Consider the following 22641-nt stretch of genomic DNA (forward strand, 5'->3'; position numbering starts at 1 on the left):
CTGAGACCCACCTGTAGCGTGTCCCTTAGATATTATTGCCACACAAACAATCTCCCCTAGATTATTGCTTCCAGATCCCTATTTGTTTATGAAGCCCCCAAAAGATGTTTATCTCATGCTTTTCATAAAATGTGTGAAAATAAACTATTGGTCTGTGACATTGACCCTGTTTGTATGTGACTGTGTAAATGACTGCACGATTGCAAAAGTGACTGTGGCCCTCTGAGTGTGTATGGGGGGAGGGGGCAGCAAAGGAAGGGGGGAGGGGATGATAGAGTTTATGAAAGAATGAGTGAGGAGTGACAGGCTCACTAAGGACGCTTTCAGCTGCAAGTAGCGGAAGATTTCATTGCAAGCTACTTAAACAAGCAGTTGTGATGCCAAGTCATAACATGTCTGGATGGAGGCTGTGGCTGTCAGATCAGTGGGACAAGGGCTTTATCATGAACCTAGGGTCTGTATCTGAGTATTTCTAAGGATATGTGTCAATCTTGTGTTTGTGGTTCCTTCCCCTAAACCTACTGTGGTTCCCAATCCAGAGTGACAATTGTCATGGTGGAAATCTCTTGGGAGGAATCTCAGAGTTGTCACCAAGAAGTCATTTATGTTACACTGTGGACATCATTCTATGCAGACAGTCATGTCCTTTGCAAACAGTTTTATTTATTCTTTCCCACCCTTTACACTTTTATTTCCTTTTCTTGCCTTATTGCACTGGACGGAACTGTAGTACTACATTGAATAAGAATGGCCTGAGAAGGCACATTTTCTCTCTTCTACAGGGTAAGCCTTCAATCTTTCACCATTAAGTGTAATGTTAACTCTTTATCTACTTGTAGATACTCTTTGTAGACGCTCTTTATCAACTTGAGGAAGTTCTTATCTGTTCCTATTTTTATAAGAGGTGTTTAAAAATTATGAGTGAGTGTTGAAGCTTGGCAAATGTTTTTTCTGCATTGATTGATATGATCACATGAGTTTTCTTCTTTAGCCTGTTTTGGTGGATTATACTGATTAGGTTTTTTTATTTTTTTTTTTAACGTTTATTTATTTTTGAGACAGAGAGAGACAGAGCATGAACGGGGGAGGGTCAGAGAGAGAGAGGGAGACACAGAATCTGAAACAGGCACCAGGCTCTGAGCTGTCAGCCAGAGCCCGACGCAGGGGTTGAACTCACGGAGTGGGAAATCATGACCTGAGCTGAAGTCGGCCGCTTAACCGACTGAGCCACCCAGGTGCTCCTATACTGATTAGTTTTCAAATACTGACCAGTCTTGCATCCTTGGACGAACCCCATTGGATCATGGTGTATAATTCTTTGATCTATTGCTGAATTCTATGTGCTAATATTTTGTTAAAGAGTTTTGTGTTATTACTTTTGTGTGTGTGTGAGAGATAACAAATTCACCTCACTTTTTAAGCCAGTTGAGTTAGTACTTTCTGCTATTTGTAGCCAAAACATCCTTAATGATACACGTGGAAGTGAAAGGTGAGTTTCCCTCAAAGCTGAAGAATTCTGGCTGCATGGGATTATTTGTCACCATCATTCCCTGGGACTGCAGTTGGTATGAAGTGCCAAAGTATCCTTGCATTCAGTACCCATGGAGGAGAGTCAGGAAGATGGATAATCTGGGGCTGCAGTCTGGGGAACCAGGATCTTCTGCCCACTCCCATCTCTGTGACACCACTCTTTCTTTACATCTGTATCTGGAACGTTTCACTCCAGCTCTTTCAAATCTCTTCTTTCTCATATTCACTACTCCATCACTTCCTCTCTCTTTCCATACAGATTACCTTTCCCTCTACCTTCCAGAAGCTGCAAGGTAGAAATTCTTCATCATCTACACCACTCTCCTACCTTGCTCCTCAGTCCCCATGGATGAAGTGTCTTTCTGCCCTTTCTGCCTGACTTGGGCCAGTGTCTGATCCTGGTCCCTCTTAATTCACTCCCCCATAAAATACCTTCCTCTATTTTTCAAAACCTTCTTTACAAGTACTTGCCCATCATCAGGCTCACCTTTCTTAGTCCATAGGTTTCTTTCCAACTATTTCTCCATATCTTTTTTCCATTGGCTCCACTTCCTTACCTACCCCAGTCTCCATAGCCCCTACAGTTGGCTTCTGCCCCAAGAGCTCCACTCAACACCAACAATCTCTTCACAGCTAAATCCTGTGATTGCCTCTCTAGTTCTCACCCCAGATGGCCTCTCAGCAGCATAGAACCCATTCTTCATCAATTCCTTCTTGTAACTCTCTCCCATTTTGATATTTGTGATATTATACTTTTCTTATCTTCCTTCAAATTCTGGCTGCTGCTTCTCAGTCACATTTTCTGGTTCTCTTTCTTCTTCCTACCTCTTAAATACTAGAGCTTCTCAGAGTCCTGTCCCTTTTCTTGCTTCCCTCTTTATGGTCTCTCTGGACTTATAACATACATTTCTATATACATGATATACATTCATACATACATGAATTCACCAACCACCTTCTTGCTGATTACTCTTGTATCAGTCAACGTAGGCCAGGTTATGCTATCGTAACAAATAATTCTCAAATTTCAGTGGCTAGTAACAACAAATGTTTATTGCTCATTCAATATGACTATCATGGGTAGGCTGAGTCCCAGCTCCTCACTGGGATCCAGGATAAAGGTGTAGCCCTAACTGAGATATTGCTGGTCTTAGAGTAGAGAGATTACAGTACATGGTGGTCTATTCTTAGAGCATCTGCTCCAAAATGGTACACATACTTTCATTGGACAAAACAAATGACATAACCAAGACTGAGGTCAATAGGGCAGAGATTTCTAATTCCCTCCCAATAAATGGATTCCTCACTTTAAAAAGTAAGAACAGGGGCACCTGGGTGGCTCAGTCAGTTGAGTGTCTGACTGTTGATTTCAGCTCAGGTCATGATCCCAGGGTTGTGGGATCAAGCCTCACATTGGGCTCCATGATGAACGTGGAGCCTGCTTGGGATTCTCTCTCCCTCCCTCCCTCTGCCCCTCTTCTCTCCTTGTGTGCTCTCTCTCTCTCTTTCTCAAACAAACAAACAAACAAATAAATGTAAGAACATAATTTGAATAAGGCAGTCTAATATATTCTAAAGTCATATCTCCAACTCTAATTTCAAGGACAGGGACAAATTAGCTTTGTTCTTGTGCATAGAAAACAGCTCAAGTTCAGATCCACACTGGACCACCTCATAAGCCCATAGCAACAAAAACTCTAATTCTAAAGGTCCCCTTGCCATCTTCTGAATAGTGATCCATAGAAAGGGATTGGCCAGCAGAAACCCCTCTAAGAGCCAGTCTACTGCACCCTCAAGGCAGCGCCACTGGCTGCTCTCCATGGTTCTGAACACCGCTATCTGCCAGAGCAGGGTGGTTTCTTCCATCCCTTGGATCTTGATGAATGCCTGTTAACATCTTCAGCACTTATAGGTAATGGTGGTGGTGGTGGTTTTTATTTTTGAGAGAGAGCGCGTGAGAGAGTGCATGCCAGTGGGGGAGGGGCGGAGAGACAGAGGGCAGGGCGGGGGGGCAGGGAGAATCTCAAGCAGGCTTCGTGCTCAGAGGGGAGCACAACATGGGGCTCGATTCCACAACCATGAGATCATGACCTGAGCTGAAATCAAGAGCCAGATGCTTAACCGACTGTGCCACCCAGGTGTCCCGGTTGTTTTTTAAACAAAATACTGTAACATCACATATAGTTGTAGAACAAAAAGAACCATACCATTGTGTATTAAATGCAAATATGTTTATCAGGACTTTTTTTTTTTTTTTTTTTTGCTTAAATAATAGAAAACCCCAACTCAAAACGATCAGGAATTTGTAATTTCATATAACCAGAGGTCTAAGGGTAAAATAGGCCAAGAGTTGGCTAATTCAGGAACTCACAGTAATGTTATCAATAATCCAGATTCTTCCTATCTCTCAGCCTTGCCATTCTCAGCATTTTAGCTTCACCCTTAAGTTAGGCCAACTTATGGTCACACGGGAGCTACTACAGTTCCAGACATTACATCCTCTTGGCAATATCCAGAGGAAGAAAAGGGACAGCATCCTACCACTCCACAGATTTAGCTCTTCTCCAGCCCACCAATCATCTCCATATTGCTAAACTCAGTGGTTGATTCTCAGTCCAATCTTTCATGATCTACTCACAATCGTTGACATAGGTGATGATTCTTTGTTCTGTGAAACATACTCTTCGCTAGTTCCCACTTGCCTGATTTTCCTTCTACCTCTCTGGTGGCTCCTGCTCAGTCTTATTTTCTGATTATGCTCCTCCTCTCCCACTTATAGACATTGGAATATACCAGGGCTCATCCTGGTCTTTATCTTTCCTCAATCTGTAATGCATTTGGCTATTCTCATGGCTTTAGAACATAACCAGCCTCTACAGTCATGGTTCCTGGGACAGATTGAATTCTTTTTTTTTTTTTTTTTTTTTTTTTTAATTTTTTTTTTTTTTTCAACATTTTTTTATTTATTTTTTGGGACAGAGAGAGACAGAGCATGAACGGGGGAGGGGCAGAGAGAGAGGGAGACACAGAATCGGAAACAGGCTCCAGGCTCCGAGCCATCAGCCCAGAGCCTGACGCGGGGCTCGAACTCACGGACCGCGAGATCGTGACCTGGCTGAAGTCGGACGCTTAACCGACTGCGCCACCCAGGCGCCCCGACAGATTGAATTCTTGCTGCAAATTCTCCTCCACACCCCCAAATCCACATCATTGGCATGGCCTCACTGAAGACAGAGTTTACTTCCCTGCCTCTCGATTTTGGACCAAGTCATGTGGATTTTTAAAGCCAATGATGTATGTCTAAAAGTGATGATGTGTCGTTCTCAAGCTAAGCTAAGCCTCATGGGTTTCCACTTGCCTGGGCTTTGGCCATGGCAATGAGAAGAGCTCCCCTGGCTTGCTGCTGTCCTTCAGGCTGGCCTCGGATCTGAACCAGCCAGACCCACAGCTTGAAGCAGAGCCACCCATCTGAACCTGGCCGGAATCTGCCAGAGATTATCAGAGCCACCCCCGGCTGATCTGCAGATGCTGGGCTCGGTAAGTGGTTATTGTGGTTTTGAGATATTTGTGATTATTTATTACACAGCACAAAGTGACTGATACCACTCCCAAATTTTGATCTTCAGACCTCACCCCTAAACTCCAAGCTTATACATCAAAGTGACTACCGAACAACTTCATTTAGATGTCCAATGGGCTTCTCAAACTTATCATACCCCAAACGTAACTCCTGCTCTTCTCATGTTAACCCTGTTGTTTCTATAATCTTTCTCAGCCCAGTAAGTGGCAGCTCATCTTTCCAGACCCACAGGCGAAAGACCTTGGAATCATCCCTGGCTCCTCTCTTTTCTGTCATTTCTCACATCTGGTTAGTACACCCAGTTGGCTCTAATTGTAAGTATATGCTGAATCTGACGATTTCTCACTCTCTCCACTGCCCCCACCTAGTCTTGTCCACCGTCTTCCCCCTGGACCATGGCAGCAGCCTCCTCCCTGGGCTCCCAGTCTGTTCCCCAAACACAGCCAGAGGGACCCTGTGAACACCTGAGTCAGGCCAGGACCTCCCTTGCTCTCTCCTGGCTCCATTTTGCTCAGAGTAAAAGACAAAGTCCTCATATAAGGCCCCACATGACCTGCTCCCCTGACCTCCCTGATCTCATCTACTCCTCTCTCTTCTCACCTCTCTCCATTCTGGCCACACGAATTCCTTACCATTTCTTAAATATTCTTTTGCTCTGGTAGTTCCCTCTCCCTGGAATGCTCCCCCACCCTCCCCCAGCATTGCCATAGCTCCCTCCTTCCCCTCCTCAAGTCTTTGCTCGAGTGCTTCTTCCTGAGGCTTCCCTGACCACTCATTCAAAATTGTTCCTACTCTGTTCCATGCCCGCTGCTTGATTAACTTTTCTCCGTAGCATGTACACCATGTGGCATTCAATCATTTCATTTATTTTCTTTTGCTTATTGCCAGTCTCCCCACGTGGAATGCAATCTCCCCAAGGGCACTGTCTTTTTGTCTCATTAGTAAAGCCAATTACCCCCACGATCACTTTTTCAAGACTTGAGGTATAGTAGACATAGAATATTATATTAGTTCCAGCCATACAACATAAAGATTCGACGTCGGTACGTATGAATAATCACCAACTAGGTCTAGTTAACATCCGTCCCCGTACATTACTACGATGTTCTTTCCTGTGATGAGACTTTTTAAGATCTATCTTAGCAATGTTCAAATATGGGCTGCAGCATTCTTAACTGTGGTCATCATGCTGTGGTTACAGTCCCGTGACATTTATCTCATAACGAAGAGTCAGTGCCTTTGCCCCTTTCCACCCATTTTTGTCCACATTCTACCTCTGCCCTGCCTCTGGCAACCACCAATTCTCTATTTCTGTGAGTTCGGTTTTGCGTGTGTGTGTGTGTGTGTGTGTGTGCGTGTGTGTGTGTTGTTTTCATGCACCACACATAAGTGAGATCCTACGCTATTTGTCTTTTTCTGTCTGACTTATTTCACTCAGCATGATGCTCTCAAGGTCCACCTGGGTTGTCGCAAACGGCAAGATTTCCTTTTTTCATGGCCAAATAACATCCCATCGTGTACCTATACCACATTTCCCTTATCCTTTCCTCCACTGGTGGTCACTTAGGGTGCTTCCATGACCTGGCTATCGTAGATAGGGCTGCGATGAACATGGGGGCGTAGATACCTTTCTGAATTCGTGTTTTGTTTTCTTCAGGTAAATACCCAGAAGTGGAGCTGCTGGGCCCATAATCACTGTGACTTTAGCCAACACCCAATTCCTCAGGGGATCTCCTGCCCCAGTTAGCTCTCCTAGGGGACATGAGACATTTTAGGGCAGAGTCACCACATTCATTTCCTATGGCTGGTGTAACAAATTGCCACAAGCTTAGTAGTCCGCAACAACAGCATTCACTCTCCGATAGTTCTAGAAGTCAGAAGGAAAAGACGAGACCTCAAAGACTAAAATCAAGGTGTCGGCAGGGTTGATTCCTCCGGGGGGGATCCAGGGGAGAATTCATTTCATTTTTCAACTTCCGCTGGTGGCCTGCATTCCTGGGCTTCGGGCCCCTTCCTCATCCTCGAAGCACAGCGCCCCAATCTCTGCTTCGGCTGTCACACCTTTCCCTCTGTGGTCAAGTCTCCCTCGACTGCCCGCTTACAAAGACATGTGTTTGCGATTGGAGTTCACCCAGGTAATCCCGGACAGTCTCCCCATCTGAAGATCTGTAACGCATTCACATCTGCGAAGTCTCTTTTTACCCAATAAGGTCACATTCACAGCTTCCAGGATTGGTACCAGAATATCTCTGGAGGCCGTTAATCAGCCCACCACGGTCAGCCTTCTCTCTACCACACCCAGGCTGTGGACAGGCTGGATCCCCTTTTCTCTTCTCCTGGACATCTGTCCCCTATCCGCCTCTCGTGCCATCCCTCGACCTGCCTCTTACCCAAGCTTTGTGACAATCCTTCAATGTTTGTTCTTTCTTTAGGAACAGGAAACTTGGTCTGTCAGCAGGCAAATGGCTAACCCGAGTCAAGACTCATCTTCGTGTGGCATCATGTGCTCCCCTGGAGCTAAGTTCAGTGTCATGTGGCACTTCTGGGAAAGACCTAAAGGGTAAGGCATTCACTCTTGCCTCCCTCCCTCCCATTGTCCACCTGTTGTCTGGGATTGTGGGTGTGAAGGATGGAGCGCAAGCAACCATCTTGGACCATGAAGAGGAACCCACATATTGACGATGGAGCCACAGTATAGAAGGAGGTTGGGTCCTGACACTGGAGCCCCAGACAGCTTGGGCGACTGCCTCTCTTCATACAAGAGAGACTACTCCTCCTTTATAGTAAAACTCAATACTGATCTGCGATAGGCAGAGTAACTGTCCCCCCAAGATGTCCATGCTCTAATGCCTAGTCCCCATGCAAGTGTAATGGTGGCGGCGCCTGGGTGGCTCAGTCGGTTAAGCTACCAACACTTGATTTAGGCTCAGGTGATAAACCCAGGGTCGTGGAATCCAGGGCCGTCTGGGGTTCTGTGCTGAGCATGAAGCCCGCTTAAGATTCTCTCTCTGAAAAAAAAAAAAAAAAAGGATTCTCTCTCTGCCCCTCCCCCCTCTCAAAAAAATATACCAACGACGAATATAAGCAATAAAAAGGAAACGTCCCATGCAAGCCTCAAAGCTAAGAAGCTACAACTAGCTTTCGTGTCTTAGCCCCACTTCACACACCAAGAAGCTGAAGTCTACAGAGGTTGTTCAACGTGCCCAAGTGCACGGAGCTCGTGAAGGGCAGAGTCGGGATTTGAACCTGGACGCCGGCACGCCCGGGCTGCCTGGTGAATCTCCGTGCTCTGGCGCCACCTCGCGAGGGCTCCCTGCCTCCCCTAACCCGTCCCGCAGCCGCCGAAGCCCCGCCCCGCTTCGGGCTCCGCCCAGGGTTCCACCCGCACCGGCACCCGCACCCGCACCCGCACACGCACCCGCACCCGCGGCTGCAGGGACTCTTGGGCCAACGCTGTTCCAGCCCCGAGGAGTCTCGGACTTCGCTTCCTCCACAGCCTTCCTCCTGAAATTTCATTGGAGTTTCTCTAACCGCTGCCCGGGCGTCCACTTGGCCTTGCCCACCTCCCAAATCCTGCCACAACCTCCTGGTGACAGGTTCCATATTTGGAGCTGCATTCTCGCTACACCTGTCTCGGCCGGGGAGAGACGCTTCTTCAGTGGCCCCCAGCAGCCTGGCGGCACCCGGGAGCTCGCGGGAAATGCAGAGCCTAGATCCTTCACCCAGACCTGTTGGATCGGTTTCTTAAGACCCTCCCCCCTCCCTCCCCAAGCGATTTGCGGCGCAGTGAAGGTTGAGTAGCCTTGACCTAGACCGCAAGGGGGCCATGGGATCCAAGGGAGGCTTGGAAACAAGGAGCCTCACCTGGGGCCGGTGTAGCTGAGAATACGGTCTTCAGCCACGTCCTGAAGTTGGATGATGACTGACCTTCTGTCTGTGTTGGAGAAGATTCAAGTTCATGTGAGGCATTCGGTTCCAGGCACAGCCTTATGAGGCTCCCCCTGGGACCCCCAAGACCTGTCCCTTTTTCTATGGCTAACGTGTTTTTTTTTTTTAATCAGGAAAATTCTGTGAAATACGTCTTATAGAAGCTGAAAAACTTGAGGTGTCAATACAGAAAATTCTAGATGTAATAAAGTCAGTCACCTGCGGAGACTTAGAAGACCAAAACCCTACCCAGCGTTTTTCAAACTCCAGGAGGCATCAAATTACCAGGAGGGCATTTAACACTCAGATTGTGGGGCTCCACCCCTAGAGTTTCTGATTCATCCAACTTGGGTGAGGCTGAGAATTTGCACTGACTTCTAACAAGTCCCCGGGGGATGCTGATGCCATTGATCCCGGGACCACACTTCTGAGAATCCCTATTTCCAAACCATAGGATTATGGCTGCTTGGGGGGGGGGGGGGTCATATTAGCCCTTAAGGATTATACAGAAATAATCCCACCAGTGACATATCATTGCAGAAGCATAGTGAGTTCCCCTGATCCAGTGTGAACTTGAACTTGAGTACTGATCTGAATATTTTCCTGTACTTACGCAACAGACAGCATTTTCATTTCAACGGTGTGCCACCTATAATGTTGTCTGTGTTCAGGCACCACCTTGATTGAGACAAATACTTCCTTTTTCTACTGGTGGCAATTTCACGTGCACACCAATCTCCTTTTTTACGGTCTTGTGAAAAATGTGGCATTCAGGTTGTGAGCTCTGAAAAGATTGTTTCCTGATGATACAAATCCAAATATACCAGTGGATATTAAGGGGGAAACTGGCTATTCTTTGCACTGTATTCCCAGAGTCCTTTGCAATGCCCCGTTTTAACTCTCTTCACATTATGTTCAAATTATTGATCGACTTTCTCAAGGGCTCATGGGTTCCTCAAGGGCAGGGCATTCTTCCATTTTTTTTTTTTTTTGAAAAAAAAAAAGGAAAAAAGGAGATGTTTACTTTTCTACTATTTGCCCAGTTTGTGTTAATAAACAGTAAGGAAATTGTTTCTGGGTGAAGATGCCTGTGGGTGCTCACTCTGGGACATCAGAAATGTGCATGGACTTTTGTGCTTTGGAGATTTCATGGGGTGTAGAGCGGGAGTGGTTGAGGGCTGGGGGCTTGTTGTTGATGGTGGGTGTGCTTCTGTCCGGGGGCGGGGACAGAGTTTCTCCCCGACTGTGTCCAAGCATGTGTCTGCGCTGAGTGCGTGCTGTTCTCTAGAACTCACCAGTGAGTCTCAGTGACCATCAGTGGTCGACTGTGTCACAGCGTGTCCCTCCCCTCCCCTGCCCGTGTATGTGTCCCCGGATTGGGGATGCCGTGCCCTCGCTCTGGGTCTCCGTGGATTCTCTCTGATGCTGGCTGTGTGCTACGGTCCACAGCCAGGGGTCCTGTCGCTGGGTCTGTCTCCCCATCAGGGTATCTTTGCTGTCCCGTGTCGCTACAGTGTCTGATGTTCGTGGCCCTCTCCAATAGCACTATGCTTTCCTGTCTCCATCCCTGAGTCCAGGGACCCATGCAGAGCTGGGAGGGTGGGGGCTCTGTGTCCCTGAGGTCAAGGAGGCCGGCTGGGAAGTTAGCGGCTGGAGATTAGATTTCATGGGCTCACAGGAGGAAAGGAGGGAGAAGGATCCAGGTTTTGGTTTGGGGCAGGGCCAGGCCAGGATCCAGGGTCTCAAAATCATCATTATAAGACAGTCATAACTGCTCCCGTCTCTGGAGCTTGTTCCCTGTGCTGGGCACTGTACTTTGTGCTTTATATATTTATATTGATAATGTTTTTGTTCAGTATTACAGATTAAGTATTTATATTATATGTATAAATAAAAATTATGTGGATTGTTCCTAATGTTTATGAATAAGATTTAATTGTGTCAGTTATAGATTTCTTTATATAGTTATTTTCTTTTTTTAAATGTTTAGGGGTGCCTGGGTGGCTCAGCCGGTTAAATGTCTGACTTCGGCTGAGGTCATGATCTCACGGTTCGTGGGTTCAAGCCCCACGTCCGCTCTGTGCTGACAGCTCAGAGCCTGGAGTCTGCTTCCCATTCTGTGTCTCCCTTTCTCTGCCCCTCTCCCGCTCATGCTCTGTCTCTGTCTCTCAAAAATAAATAAACATTTTTTTAACGTTTATTTTGAGAGAGTGAGAGAAAGCAAAAGAGAGAGAGAGAGGGTGCGAGCACACAAGTGGGGGAGGGGCAGAGAGAGAGGGGGAGACACAGAATCCGAAGCAGGCTCCAGGCTCTGAGCTGTCAGCACCGAGCCCGACGCGGGGCTCGAACCCACGAATCACGAGATCATGACCTGAGCTGAACTCTCAACCCACTGAGCCACCCGGGGGCGCCCCATAGTAAATTTCTATTGTCCTTTTCTATCATCCCATTGAAGGTAGGAGGAAACCAAAGCTCAGAGAGGTGAGTTCACTTGCCCAAAGTCACTCAACAGAGTGACAAGAGTCAAAACTTTGAACCTACTTCCAAGTGTTTCTAGCCTTTGGCTCCTCACCCCTGCATGACCCTGGCCAAAGCGGGGAGACAGCATCTGGGGGCCCCGGGGGTGGGGGCAGGGCGAGCTGGTCGGGGAGAAGAGCAGACTTGTGCTGCTTTGTGTTTATTGAGCTCTTACTGTGTGCCAGGCACCGTGCTCAGGGCCGACGTAGTAACAGTGATGGCAAATGCCCACAGGACACTTGGCAAGGGCCCTACCGTTAGTGCTGTCACGGGGACTAACTCACTGACCCCTTATGCCAGCATCCTGAGGTGGATCCCATCGTTGACCCCCTGGGGCCCTGCTCAAAGAGGAGCTGGGATTTGGCCCCAGGCAGCCTGGCTCTGTAGGCCGTTCACTTACCCCCTCCCCCTGTACTTTCCGTCACCCTTTGTAATCTTCATAACAATCCTATTGTACTATGTATCATCCATTAAATTTTTTTTCATGTTTATTTATTTTGAGAGAAAGAGAGAGAGAGAGAGAGAGAGAGAGAGAGAGAATCCAAGCAGGCTCCACACTGTCAGCACAGAGCCCGACAGGGGGCTCAATCTCACCAACTGTAAGATCATGACCTGAGCCAAAATCAAGAGTCAGACACTCAATCAGCCGCCCAGGTGCCCGGAATATCACCCATTTTACAGATGAGGAAACCAAGGCCAGACTTGGCCTTACCCACAGAGCCACAGACTTGAAACACTGATTGTTGATGGGTTCATCCACTCTTCACTCTGTGCTCGCCTGGCAGGCAGCCAGGAACTCCAAAGTCTCTGAAGGGTCTTGGCCAGGCCCTCAGATGCCCAGCTCCCTGTCCCCCTGTGAGGTCCCAGCCTACCCTCCCTTCCTTTGCTGCTCCTTAAGTTTCCTTTCAGCTTGTGTCATTTCTGCTTGTGATTGGTCACCGCTTACTGTATGTTACAAGAATTGTCTACTTTTTCCCAGGTTAAAAGGTTTTTGTTTAGGCTGTGTTTGTTGCTATACAAAAGGTTTACATGTTATACAGCTCAATAGGTCCTCTGTTTATCTTATAAATTCAAGATTTCCAGTCTTCTTAAGCAAATCTTCTGGCTCCTGGGAAATGGGGAGGAGGTTGTGGCAGCCTCCTGTTCCTCCCCTCTCCGCTTCCAAGGCTTGCCTTTCTTGGGGAGGGGGGTTGTTTGATATCTTCTTGTCCATTTGTAAGCACTCTTTATATATTATATAAGCTATCACTGATACACTGTCCCACCCCCACCCCCACCCCCACACCTTTTTATACGTTGCCTTGAGGTGGTAAAAACCAAGTGTTGTCCTGATATGTCTAATTCACAGATTCTGGGTTTCCAACCTTGGTTGGGAATCTCTCCTGTTCTGGGGGGAGTGGGATCTTTCTCCTCCTCTCCTCCCCTCCTCTCCCTTCCCTCCAGGGCCACTCTCTCCTTATCTCCAGCTTTTCCTTTCCCAAGGTCCTGTGTCCTGACAAGGGGACTTGCCCAGCCTGGAAACCCAGCCCCCCACCCCCACCCCGCCCTCCGTTGACCTCTCTTTATTTGGAAGTGGGCGGAGGGGGGGTTGGTTTCCAATCCCTGTCGGTTTTCTAGAGCTCTTCGTACCTATACCTATAAGGCTATGCTGCCCTCCTGTTACAAGAGACTCGTCCTGAAGTCCTGTTAATCGACTTTTTAAAAATAACGTTTGCCACGTGAAAGTTACTAGGTTGTATACAAATCTGCCCATCTCGTGTTCATCGGCTGTGGGTTTCCGGCCTCGGTTAGGAAGGCCTCCCCGCGGGGGAGGCGAGGGAGGGCGTCCTTATCTCGCAGCTTCTCCCTTCCCACGGGTCAGGCGCATAAAAGCTCGAGGGGACGCGGCCCGAAGTGTCGCCATGTCCCCGCTGTGCCCCCTGCTGCTGGCCCTGGCCCTGGTGGCCGTCCCCGGCATCCGAGCCGCCTGCCCGCTGCCCGCCGACCTCAAGAGGCCGGACGGGACGCGCACGTGCGCCAAGCTCTACGACAAGAGCGACCCCTACTACGAGAACTGCTGCGGGGGCGCCGAGCTGTCGGTGGAGCCGGGCACCGACCTGCCCTTCCTGCCCGCCGACTGGAACAACGCCGCCTCCTCGCTCGTGGTGGCCCCGCGCTGCGAGCTCACCGTGTGGTCCCTGCGCGGCAAGGCCGGCAAGACGCGCAAGTTCTCGGCCGGCGCCTACCCGCGCCTGGAAGAGTTCCGCAAGGGCATCTTCGGAGACTGGTCCAACACCATCGCGTCGCTCTATTGCAGGTGCCTGCCCGCGCCCCGGCCCCGCCTCCGCGTCCAAAGCGCGAACCGCACCCCCCCCCCCGCCCCCTCTACGCGGCGCCCCCGACCCACGTGGGGACTCCCTAGAACCAATCCCTAGAACCAATCCCGGAGGACCCCCTTCCCCTCCCCGCACCCTGCCCCCAGCAAGGCCATGCCCTTCGGACCCAGCTCTGGGATTCCCGGACTCGGCAGCTGACCCCACCCTCCAGCCCGCCTCCCACCTTCCTGAATCCTCCACCTGCGGATCCGTCCAGAGCCTGGCAGTCCTAGGCCTGGCTTGGGGATGGGGAGCCACCAATCCTCTCACCCTGGAGCCCCCAGAACCGAAGCCAGTCGTCCAACCCCCAGATCGTCGGGTCCTGGAGCTCCCAGACCCAACTCTGGGACTCCCAGACTCTAAACTGACCCACTGCAAGACCCCAAACCCAGTTCCAGGAAGCCCCCAGCTACCCTCATGCTCCCCATCCACCTAGACCCTCTAGATGGCCCTCCGCCCTGGAAACCAGTCCCAGGAGGCCCTGCTAGGGTTCTGGAGTCCTCCAGACCCAACTTTGGAGGCCCCTGAGCCCACTCTGCACTCTCGCATGCAAGCTCACAGACCCTGGGGCCCTACACCGAGTCAGAGCTCTCTCCACCTGTTGGGTCCCTCCCCCTACAAGAGCGCCCTGAGCTCCCAGGACACCTAGGTCCTGAACTCAGAGCCCAGCCCCAGCCCTCCACCCCATCTCAGGCTTTCGGAAGCCCCCACACCCTGGATCTCTGAGCCCCTGGCATCCCCCGCTGGTGACAATTTTTGACTCTGTTGCAGGTGTTACTGATGCCTTAGAGGTACCTCGTGTCCAACCCCCACAGAGTGCAGAGGCCCCTCACCTGGGGTATGCTGAAGGCCCCAAGTCCCAGGAGGAGAGAACTTTCTTCCTGCCCCCTCCCCACCCTGTCTTCCCTGCAATATAGAGTGTGCTTGTGAAGTTACCCTGCCTGCCATCTACTCGTGCTTGGGGCCCAAGTCCACCCTGGAAAGGGCGGTCGGGGGGTGGGGGGGTAGGTCGGGGGAGAGAGCAGGGTGGTGAGGCCTGCATCAGCCTATACTTGGGACAATGCTGTAGGTGGGGACATACTCATAGATTCTGCCATGGATTTAGGTGTGCACAAAGGCACACATCCACAGGACACGCGTGTGACATGTACCGTTGGCTGACTGTTAAACGTTCAAATGCTTCCCACACTTTTTGATAGATAGCCCTCCCCTGAATGTCCCCCCCCCGCCCCGCCCCCAACTGTTCTGGCCTGCCAGGGACCTCCAGTTTCCCTCAGGATTCACGCATGGAACAGCAGGAGGCCTCCAAGGACCCTGCCCAGGCTAAGACCGGGGTCTCCTGCGTGATCTGGCCAGAGCCCCGGGTTTAGGGGTGGTTAAAGACTTTCAATCTCTTTTTCCCCAACACATGGAAAAAATTTTAGTTCAGATTTGCAGTCTGTCCCGCCACTGTCCCCAGCACGATGGCCCCGGATGGATACCATACCTTGCTGGGTTCGGGGGCTCTGGAGGACTGAGACGGAGAAATGAGGGTCTTGGGGGAAAAGATATGGGGACGGCTCTAGGGGTTGAGAACTTGGGGGTGCGGGGAGAAGGGAACAGTCTGAGACTAAGAGATGCCAGAGAAGAGGCAGGTGGGGGCCCCAAGAGGCTGTAAACTGGGGACATGTGGAGAGATCAGCGGTCAAGGGAGGTGCGAAGGGCACAGGGGCTGTGGGGTGCTGGAAAATCACGGTGTGAACTCAGTGACATTCTGAAGAAGCAAACGCCAGGGAAAAGACTCCGCATCCCCGCGCACACGCATTTATTCATCGATCCACAAGGATGCGCGAAGCACCTACTGCCTGTCGAGCACTAACTCAGGAGGAAGTGGCCGCTGCCCTCATGGAGCTCAGAGAGTGCGGAAGCAATGCCAACGAGTCAGACGTCCAAGGGTGTGGGAAGATGCCAAGGGGGGAGCCGAGGGCCAGGCAGGAATAAGGGGCCCAGGAGGTGGTCAGCGATCAAGGAGAAGCTGAGGGGTCATGAAGGGATTAAGGGAACAGGTGGTGGTGAGCACCAGGGAGGTGCGAAGAGAAGGCCACAGAGCCGAAGGGTCAGGGAGGTGCCAAGGGATCGGGTAAAGCGTCAAGGCTGTGGACAAGTGACACCGGGGGTCAGAACAGGCCCGGAGTCTGCCAGTCACTCCCTGAACTGCACGGACACGGAGGAGTCCGTCACCCTCGTCCGCCGCAGCCCCCCAGGCTCCATCCGGTTCTTGGTCTTGTGCAGGAAGTGGACGAAGCGCACGCCAGGGCCATACTGGCGGAACACGTGGGACACCTGTGGCAGCACGCAGGGTTAGGGGAGAAGTCCTTGTTAGGGACCTGCGATCCCTACCCTACCCTGCCCTCTGCCCTCTCTGAGGTGACAGGAACACGTGTCTGGGGATGGCAGCCGGGGACAGAGCCTCACCTGGATCCAGCAGCCGGGGCGGCCTCTCCCGGAGGCCCGGGGGGCCACATGGTGCTGCGCGATGACCGTGCGGCGGTCGGCTGCCAGCAGCCAGACGTGCAGCTCATAGACACACGTGTCCAGCCGGCTGTCCTCGTACCTGGGGGTGGGGTCCAGGCCTTCAGCTGCCACTGCGGCCCCGACGTCCCGGCCCCAACCCCTGGCCCTGATGGCCATTCAGCACACGCTCACTGGCACCCGCTCTGTGCACCCGGGGCCGGGCAGTGCTGGCCACACAGCAAGATGGCCCCACACCCCGCCCTTGCGGGAGTCACAGTCTGATGGGGGAGGCAGACCTGTCACCAGTGAAACCAAGAATGGTGGGGGCTGGGAGGGGGGAGGTCTGGGGGCACATAATGCATAATGCGTCTGCCCCAGCTCGAGGGTAGTCAGGAAAGGATTCTTGTGTAACCATGCGTGACGGAACCCCAAAGGATAAGGGCTTTATCTCGAGAACAGGGGGTGCCGAGCATCTCAGAAAGAAGGACCGGCCTCCGGCCTGGCCCATCTCAAAAGCTGGGAGTCTCAGGGCGAAGGGGCTAGTGCAGTGGGCGGGGCTGGGTCCTGCAGCGGGCGAGCCGGTCTTGGTGATGAGCTCAGACCAAAGGGGAGGAAAGGTGAGGTTTCCACATCCGGGAGCCCATCCCGTGAGCTGGCGGGGACAGGCTGGCCGGGCAGGGGCACGTACCAGTCCATGACTGTGATGTCTGGCTGCTCATCGTCGAGGAGCTCCTCCCAGAGGCCCTCGGCCATAAGATCCACACACTGCTGCTTCACGGTCCAGCTGCGGGACAGGGCAGTGGGGGGGGGGGGGGGGGCGGTGAGGCCTGGGACGTGCTGGGGTCCTAGCGCCCTCGCAGAGACATCAAGGGCACCCACATAAGGGCGCCGAGCACTCAGTCAGCACCTTGAGGGTTCCTCTATTCCCCTCTGAGGGCCATTCCTTTGGAACCCCATGATGCAGATGAGAAACAGAGGCTCAAGAAGGGAAGTCACTGGCCTTAGGGATCCCAACCCAGGCGCGTGTGACTGAGGCCCTGAGTTACACCGTCTCCCCTAATGTGCAGAAATGAGGCTCGGTTTGATGGAGAATCAATAGTGGCCTGGTGACTCCCTCTCCCGGGGGGAAAAAAGTGGAGAAAACAACACTAAGACCTGTTATTTATTGAACATCTACTACATGCGGGCGGGACCTAGCCAGCCAGACCCTCCCTTGTGTTTTGTGAGCATTCTTTTATGCCAAAGCCTGTGCACCGAGCAGGAGACTGAGGCCCAGAGGGGCAAAGTCAGTTTCTCTAGGTCCCGCAGCCAGACCCTGGGGCAGGGAACCAAATGCAGGCCACACGCATCCCGGCCGCTCACCTGAGGTTCTGCTGGAGCTTCTCGGTCCTAATGTACCAGCCGTGGAAGTTGCCTGGCAGGTGGAGGAGCAGAGCGTTAGGACAAGCACATTCTCCAGGACTGTCCCCTCCCCTCGGGCGCCGCCACCAGCACTCACCCAGAGTCTCCAGGGGCTGCTGGGTGGGACCAGTAGGGGGTGCTGGCTCATAAATGTTGATGCCTGAAATGCACAAGGTGAGTGGAGCCTCGGGCAGGCTGAAATTGCCTCCAGCGCCCCCCCACCCACCCCGTCCCACCCCTACCCGCCTCCACCGGACTCCCTCCCCACGAAGGGCTCCGCTGGAAGGGCAGGAATCTGTGCCAGACCGGGCCTGCCTGGCAGCGACGTGTGAGTCAGAGCCTTGCCAGAGCCCTGAGAATGTCCGGGGGGTAAAAGCGACGGTGCGGTGAAGAGGGAGGGTGGAAGGAGGAGGGCGTCCTGGTGTGACAGACAGAGGGACCGAGAGAGAGAGGCACGTAGAGAAAGAGACAGAAATACAGGCGGAGGGAGGCAGGGAGAGGTAGAGATACGGGGTAAGACAAAGAGACACAAGGGGACATAGCAGGGGCAAATGATACAGACAGAGACAGAGGGCCGTGCAAGGTGGGACGAAGAGAGGCGCCAGGAGACGGAGAGGGGCACAATGACGGGAGAGCCGGGGAAGGATGCAGAGAAGGCGAGAAGGGCAGAGAAGGAGAGACGGAGGGCTGCGAGGGTGCCGCGCGCGGCGGAAGAGGCGGGGCCTCGGGGCCGGGTGCCCTGCGGGTCCCGCACCTTCGGGGTTGGGCGAGCGCAGCAGGTTGCGGTAGAGCGGCCGCCGCAGGAACAGCAGCTTCCAGGTGAGGCGGGGGGGCAGCTCCAGGCTCCCGCCGGGCGGCCCCCACTCCTCCAGCAGCAGCTGCCGGGCGTAGGCCTCCGACGGCTGCTCGGGCCGGGGGGACCCGGGGGACTCGGGGGGCGCGGGGGACGGCGGCGACGGCGGCGACGGCGGCGACGGCGGGGACGGCGGCTCCCGGGGGCTCTCGGGCTGGTCGGTGTCCATCCCGCTGCCGAGCGCGTGTGGGTCGCGCACCTGCTCGGTCTGTGGGCTCCGGGCGACTGTGCCGGGCTCGGCCGCGGGGCTCGGGGTTAACTGGGGGCGGGAGGGGCGGGGCGCTCGGCGGGCATTTAAGAGACGGGTGTGTTGGGGGAAGGCCCTCGGTCCCAGGCCCTCCGCCCTCAGACTTAGGAGTCCGGGGCCCCAGTCCCCTGCCCCTTCAGACCAGGAGTCCGGGTCCTCTCCTCCGCCGGGACCCAGGAGTCCAGGCGCCCAGCCCCGCTTCAGTTTCCCAAGCCTCCTGCCGCAGTTTCCCCGGGGCCGGCCGAGGGCCCAGGCATTGGCCCTGGGAGAAGCGTGTGACAAAAGAGCTAATACCAGGGCTCCCCCGCCCTCATCAAGACCTGGCATGGCAGGGTTCGGAGGTCAATTGAGGAAGACCCCCTCCTGCCCCCACCCCGTTCTCATCCAGAGGGTAGGAGGTGGGGGGAGGTCCTACCTCTGCTGCTTCCTCCTCCCCCCTCACCTGGGCCATACCCTTGGGACCCTGACAGGGGCACCCGGGTGGCTGAGTCAGGTAAGCGCCTTGATTTCAGCTCAGGTCATGATCTCACAGTTTGTGAGTTCGAGCCCCGCTTAGGGCTCTGTGCTGATGGTGTGGAGTCTGCTTGGGATTCTCCCTTTCTCCCTATCTGCCCTGCACGCTCTCTCTCTCTCTCTCTCTCTCTCTCTCAAAATAAATAAACTTTAGAGAGAGAGAGAGAGAGACAGAGAGAGAGAGAGAGAGAGAAAATGGGGGGGGGGGGAGGGGCAGAGAGAGAGGGAGACACAGAATCTGAAACAGGCTTCAGGCTCTGAGTTGTCAGCAGAGCCGGACGCCGGACTCGAACTCACAGACCGCGAGATCACGACCTGAGCCGAAGTCTGATGCTTAACTGACTGAGCCCCCCAGGTGCCCCAATAAACTTTTTTTTCAGAGAGAGATGCAGAGGGACAGATGTGAAGGCAGGAGATGGGGGACCCCAGGGAAGCCCTGAGAGAGCAGCAGAGAGGGGAGCAGCAACCCCACCTGGGTTTGGGGGGGCCTGTACCCCTTCCCGGGACAGGGGCAGGGGTTACGCACTGCCAACCCCTCTTTCCTCAGAGGTCCTGGGGATTTTGGAGTGAGGGGTAGGGCGATGGTGGGGGCAAGAGGTCGGGGTGCGGAGGAAGTGGGGTGCCGGAGGAACCTGTAGGGCCGGATGCCCGCGGCCACATCCTCCGGGGCCCCGTCCCACACCGGCCCAGGCAAGCACAGGCACAGAGTTCCGCACGGATTACCGGCGACAGTTTTCACAGTGGGTGCTTCCTGTGTACTAGGTGCTGTTCTAAGTGCTTATGGGTTCATTTCGTCCTCCAGCAACAGGGGAGGTGGACGCCCCTATTATCTGCACTTCGGAGACCCAGGAAAGGCGGCAGCACACAGGGGTGGCGCTGCGGCCCGGCCCTGCGCACCCAGTGCCTGTGTTGCCGGCGCACCGACCCCGTGTGGGGTGTGTTGTTATTCACAGATGAGGAGAGAGAGGCCACCCTCACAGGCCTGGTCCCATGCTGCCCTAAATAACCCCGTATGCTTCCACGGGCACTTCCTGCCCCGGATTCCTGCAAGATGCGGACAGACACACGTTCCAGACACTCAGAGTTGAGCTCACGCCCGAATGAAGCTGCTCGTGTAATTGAGGGCTGCTTGCGTGCCAGGCATTGTTCCGCGTTCTTTAGGTGGAGTAATTAACTCGATCGCCGCATCCTCCCTAGGAAATGGAGTCCGTCATTGCACCCGTTTTGCAGATGAGGAACCTGAGATGCAGAGAGGTCTAGTAACTCATCCGCGGTTGCACAGCTGGCGGGTCGACAGGTGGATACACCAGAGTTTCCGCGGAGGCACACGGACGGGGACACAGAATCAAATCCCCCCACCCCCAGGGAGGAATACTGGCCCGCACAGAAGCACGCGAGAGATGATGGTCACATTTACTGGGTGTCTGTCTTTAACTCATGGAACCTCACAACAAGCCCGGGTAGGGGGGATCTAGCCATGGTTCCTTCATTCACAGATTGGGAAACTGAGGCAAGAGGTGAGATGACCTGTCCTGGGAAAGGTGAGAATTAGCTCGGGTCTTGGGCGGGGTGGGGGGTGGGGGGGTGGCAGGCGGGACCCATGGGAGGGAGCAGACCAACTGTTGCCCTCAAGGGCTGGCACCCAGACGCACCAGGAAGGCCTCAGGGGTTTCCCAAAAACTCGCAGAGCTCCTGGCACACGCACGGCCAGAGATACTCCCCCGGCCGCCACAAGCACACAACACACACCCATATCTATGCACCCATATCTGGCCGCCTGCCCACCTGACCTCGCTGGAGAGGGAGCACAGGAGCAGGGGTGGAGGAGGAGGAAGAGGAAGGGCAGAGAAGAGCGGGAGTGTCTTTCGAGGGGAGTCACAGTTGTTCCTGGGTCAGAATCCAAGGCAGGGAGTGGCCTGGGGCCAGAGACCTAAAAGGAAGAGCGGCAAGGAGTGTGTAGAGTGGGGTCTACACCCCTGCCCCGCCTGCCCCCCGGCCTGTCATGGTTTCCACACCACACTTCACATCGTCTCCTTCCTGGGTCCTCACCCCCTTCTATATCACACACACACACACACACACACACACACACACACACACACACGGATACAGTCAGAGGGGTCCTACAAGAGCCCAAACCCAAGCAGACACTCCCCCACTTAAAACCACCATGGCTCCCCAGTGCCCTCAGGCACTCTTGGACTGACATTCGGGGCCCGGATTTCTGGTCCCTGCCCCCATAACCTGTGCTCTCCCATCAGGGATTTTGTTCCCAAAGTTCTTTCCACCTTGAATGACTTTCCCCCTCACTCACCCCCCCCCCCAGACTCCGTGTCCCAAACTTTGCAGCATGTCAGACTCACGCAGGGAGCTTATGCAGAATGTGTCTTCCCAGGTGCCACTCCCAGGCGCCTGACTCAATCCCTCTGGGCCCCAGAATCCAAAATTTCAAAAGCACCTCTCCCCCTGACACTCCTATGAGAAACGTTCTTACTTAAATCTGAGGAATCCAGGCCACAACCCGGGGCCCTGCAAAGCCAAGCGGCTTTCAACATTAGACCTCAAATGTCCCCCTGTCTCCACCTTCAAGGAATAAAGGTCTTAGTGTGGGGACCCATCTTCCAAACAGGCTGAGGCCTGGGTGACCGACATAGCGCCCCTCCTCAAGGGCACCTCTCATGGGTCACGAAACGTTCAAGACCATGAGCAATGGCGGGACCACTTTGGAAATCACTTCGACAATTTTTTTAAGTGTAATTTATTTTGAGAGAGAGGGAGAGAGAGGAGGGGAGGGGCAGAGAGAAAGAGAGAGACAGAGAGAGAATCCCAAGCAGGCCCCACACTGTCGGCCTAGAGCTCAACGCGGGGCTGGAGCTCATGAACTGTGAGGTCATGACCTGAGCCGAGATCAAGAGTCAGACACGTGGGGCCCCTGGGTGGACAGGTCCACACAAAGGCCCACACGCCACGCTTTTTCATAACAGCTCCAAGCTGAGAACAGCACAAGGTGCTCATGCTCTCTCCTCTCAGTAAGGAAAAGGGATAAAGCATCGAAACATACAAGCGCGTGCACGAAACCACACACTGTCACGCAGAGTGGCAAATGCCAAGCAAAAATGTGCACGTGCTCTGCGGTTCCGCTTAGGGAAAATGCCAGAAGAGGCGGCAGTCACCTAGAATCCAAGAAGGGAGGTTGCTGGCTCCCTGGACCCGGGAGGGTCCCCTT

At 53.4% G+C, this 22641-nt stretch overlaps 2 protein-coding genes across 2 annotated transcripts; one reads left to right on the forward strand and one right to left on the reverse strand.

Annotated features, from left to right (window-relative positions):
• Positions 1 to 13421: 13421 nt before the first annotated feature.
• Positions 13422 to 14811, forward strand: SYCN (syncollin). The gene is made up of 2 exons (XM_042920534.1): positions 13422 to 13850; positions 14680 to 14811. The coding sequence occupies exons 1-2, from the start codon at positions 13456 to 13458 to the stop codon at positions 14687 to 14689; spliced, it is 405 nt and encodes a 134-aa protein (XP_042776468.1). The 5' UTR covers positions 13422 to 13455; the 3' UTR covers positions 14690 to 14811.
• Positions 14812 to 15703: 892 nt separating this feature from the next.
• On the reverse strand, positions 15704 to 18824 carry NCCRP1 (NCCRP1, F-box associated domain containing). The gene is made up of 6 exons (XM_042919590.1): positions 18557 to 18824; positions 17900 to 17962; positions 17764 to 17815; positions 17090 to 17185; positions 16363 to 16501; positions 15704 to 16230 (listed from the first exon to the last, which is right to left on the reverse strand). The coding sequence occupies exons 1-6, from the start codon at positions 18822 to 18824 to the stop codon at positions 16090 to 16092; spliced, it is 759 nt and encodes a 252-aa protein (XP_042775524.1). The 3' UTR covers positions 15704 to 16089.
• Between the last annotated feature and the right edge of the window lie 3817 nt (positions 18825 to 22641).

Source organism: Panthera leo, chromosome E2 (genome assembly GCF_018350215.1).
Source record: "Panthera leo isolate Ple1 chromosome E2, P.leo_Ple1_pat1.1, whole genome shotgun sequence".
Lineage (NCBI taxonomy): Eukaryota > Metazoa > Chordata > Mammalia > Carnivora > Felidae > Panthera > Panthera leo.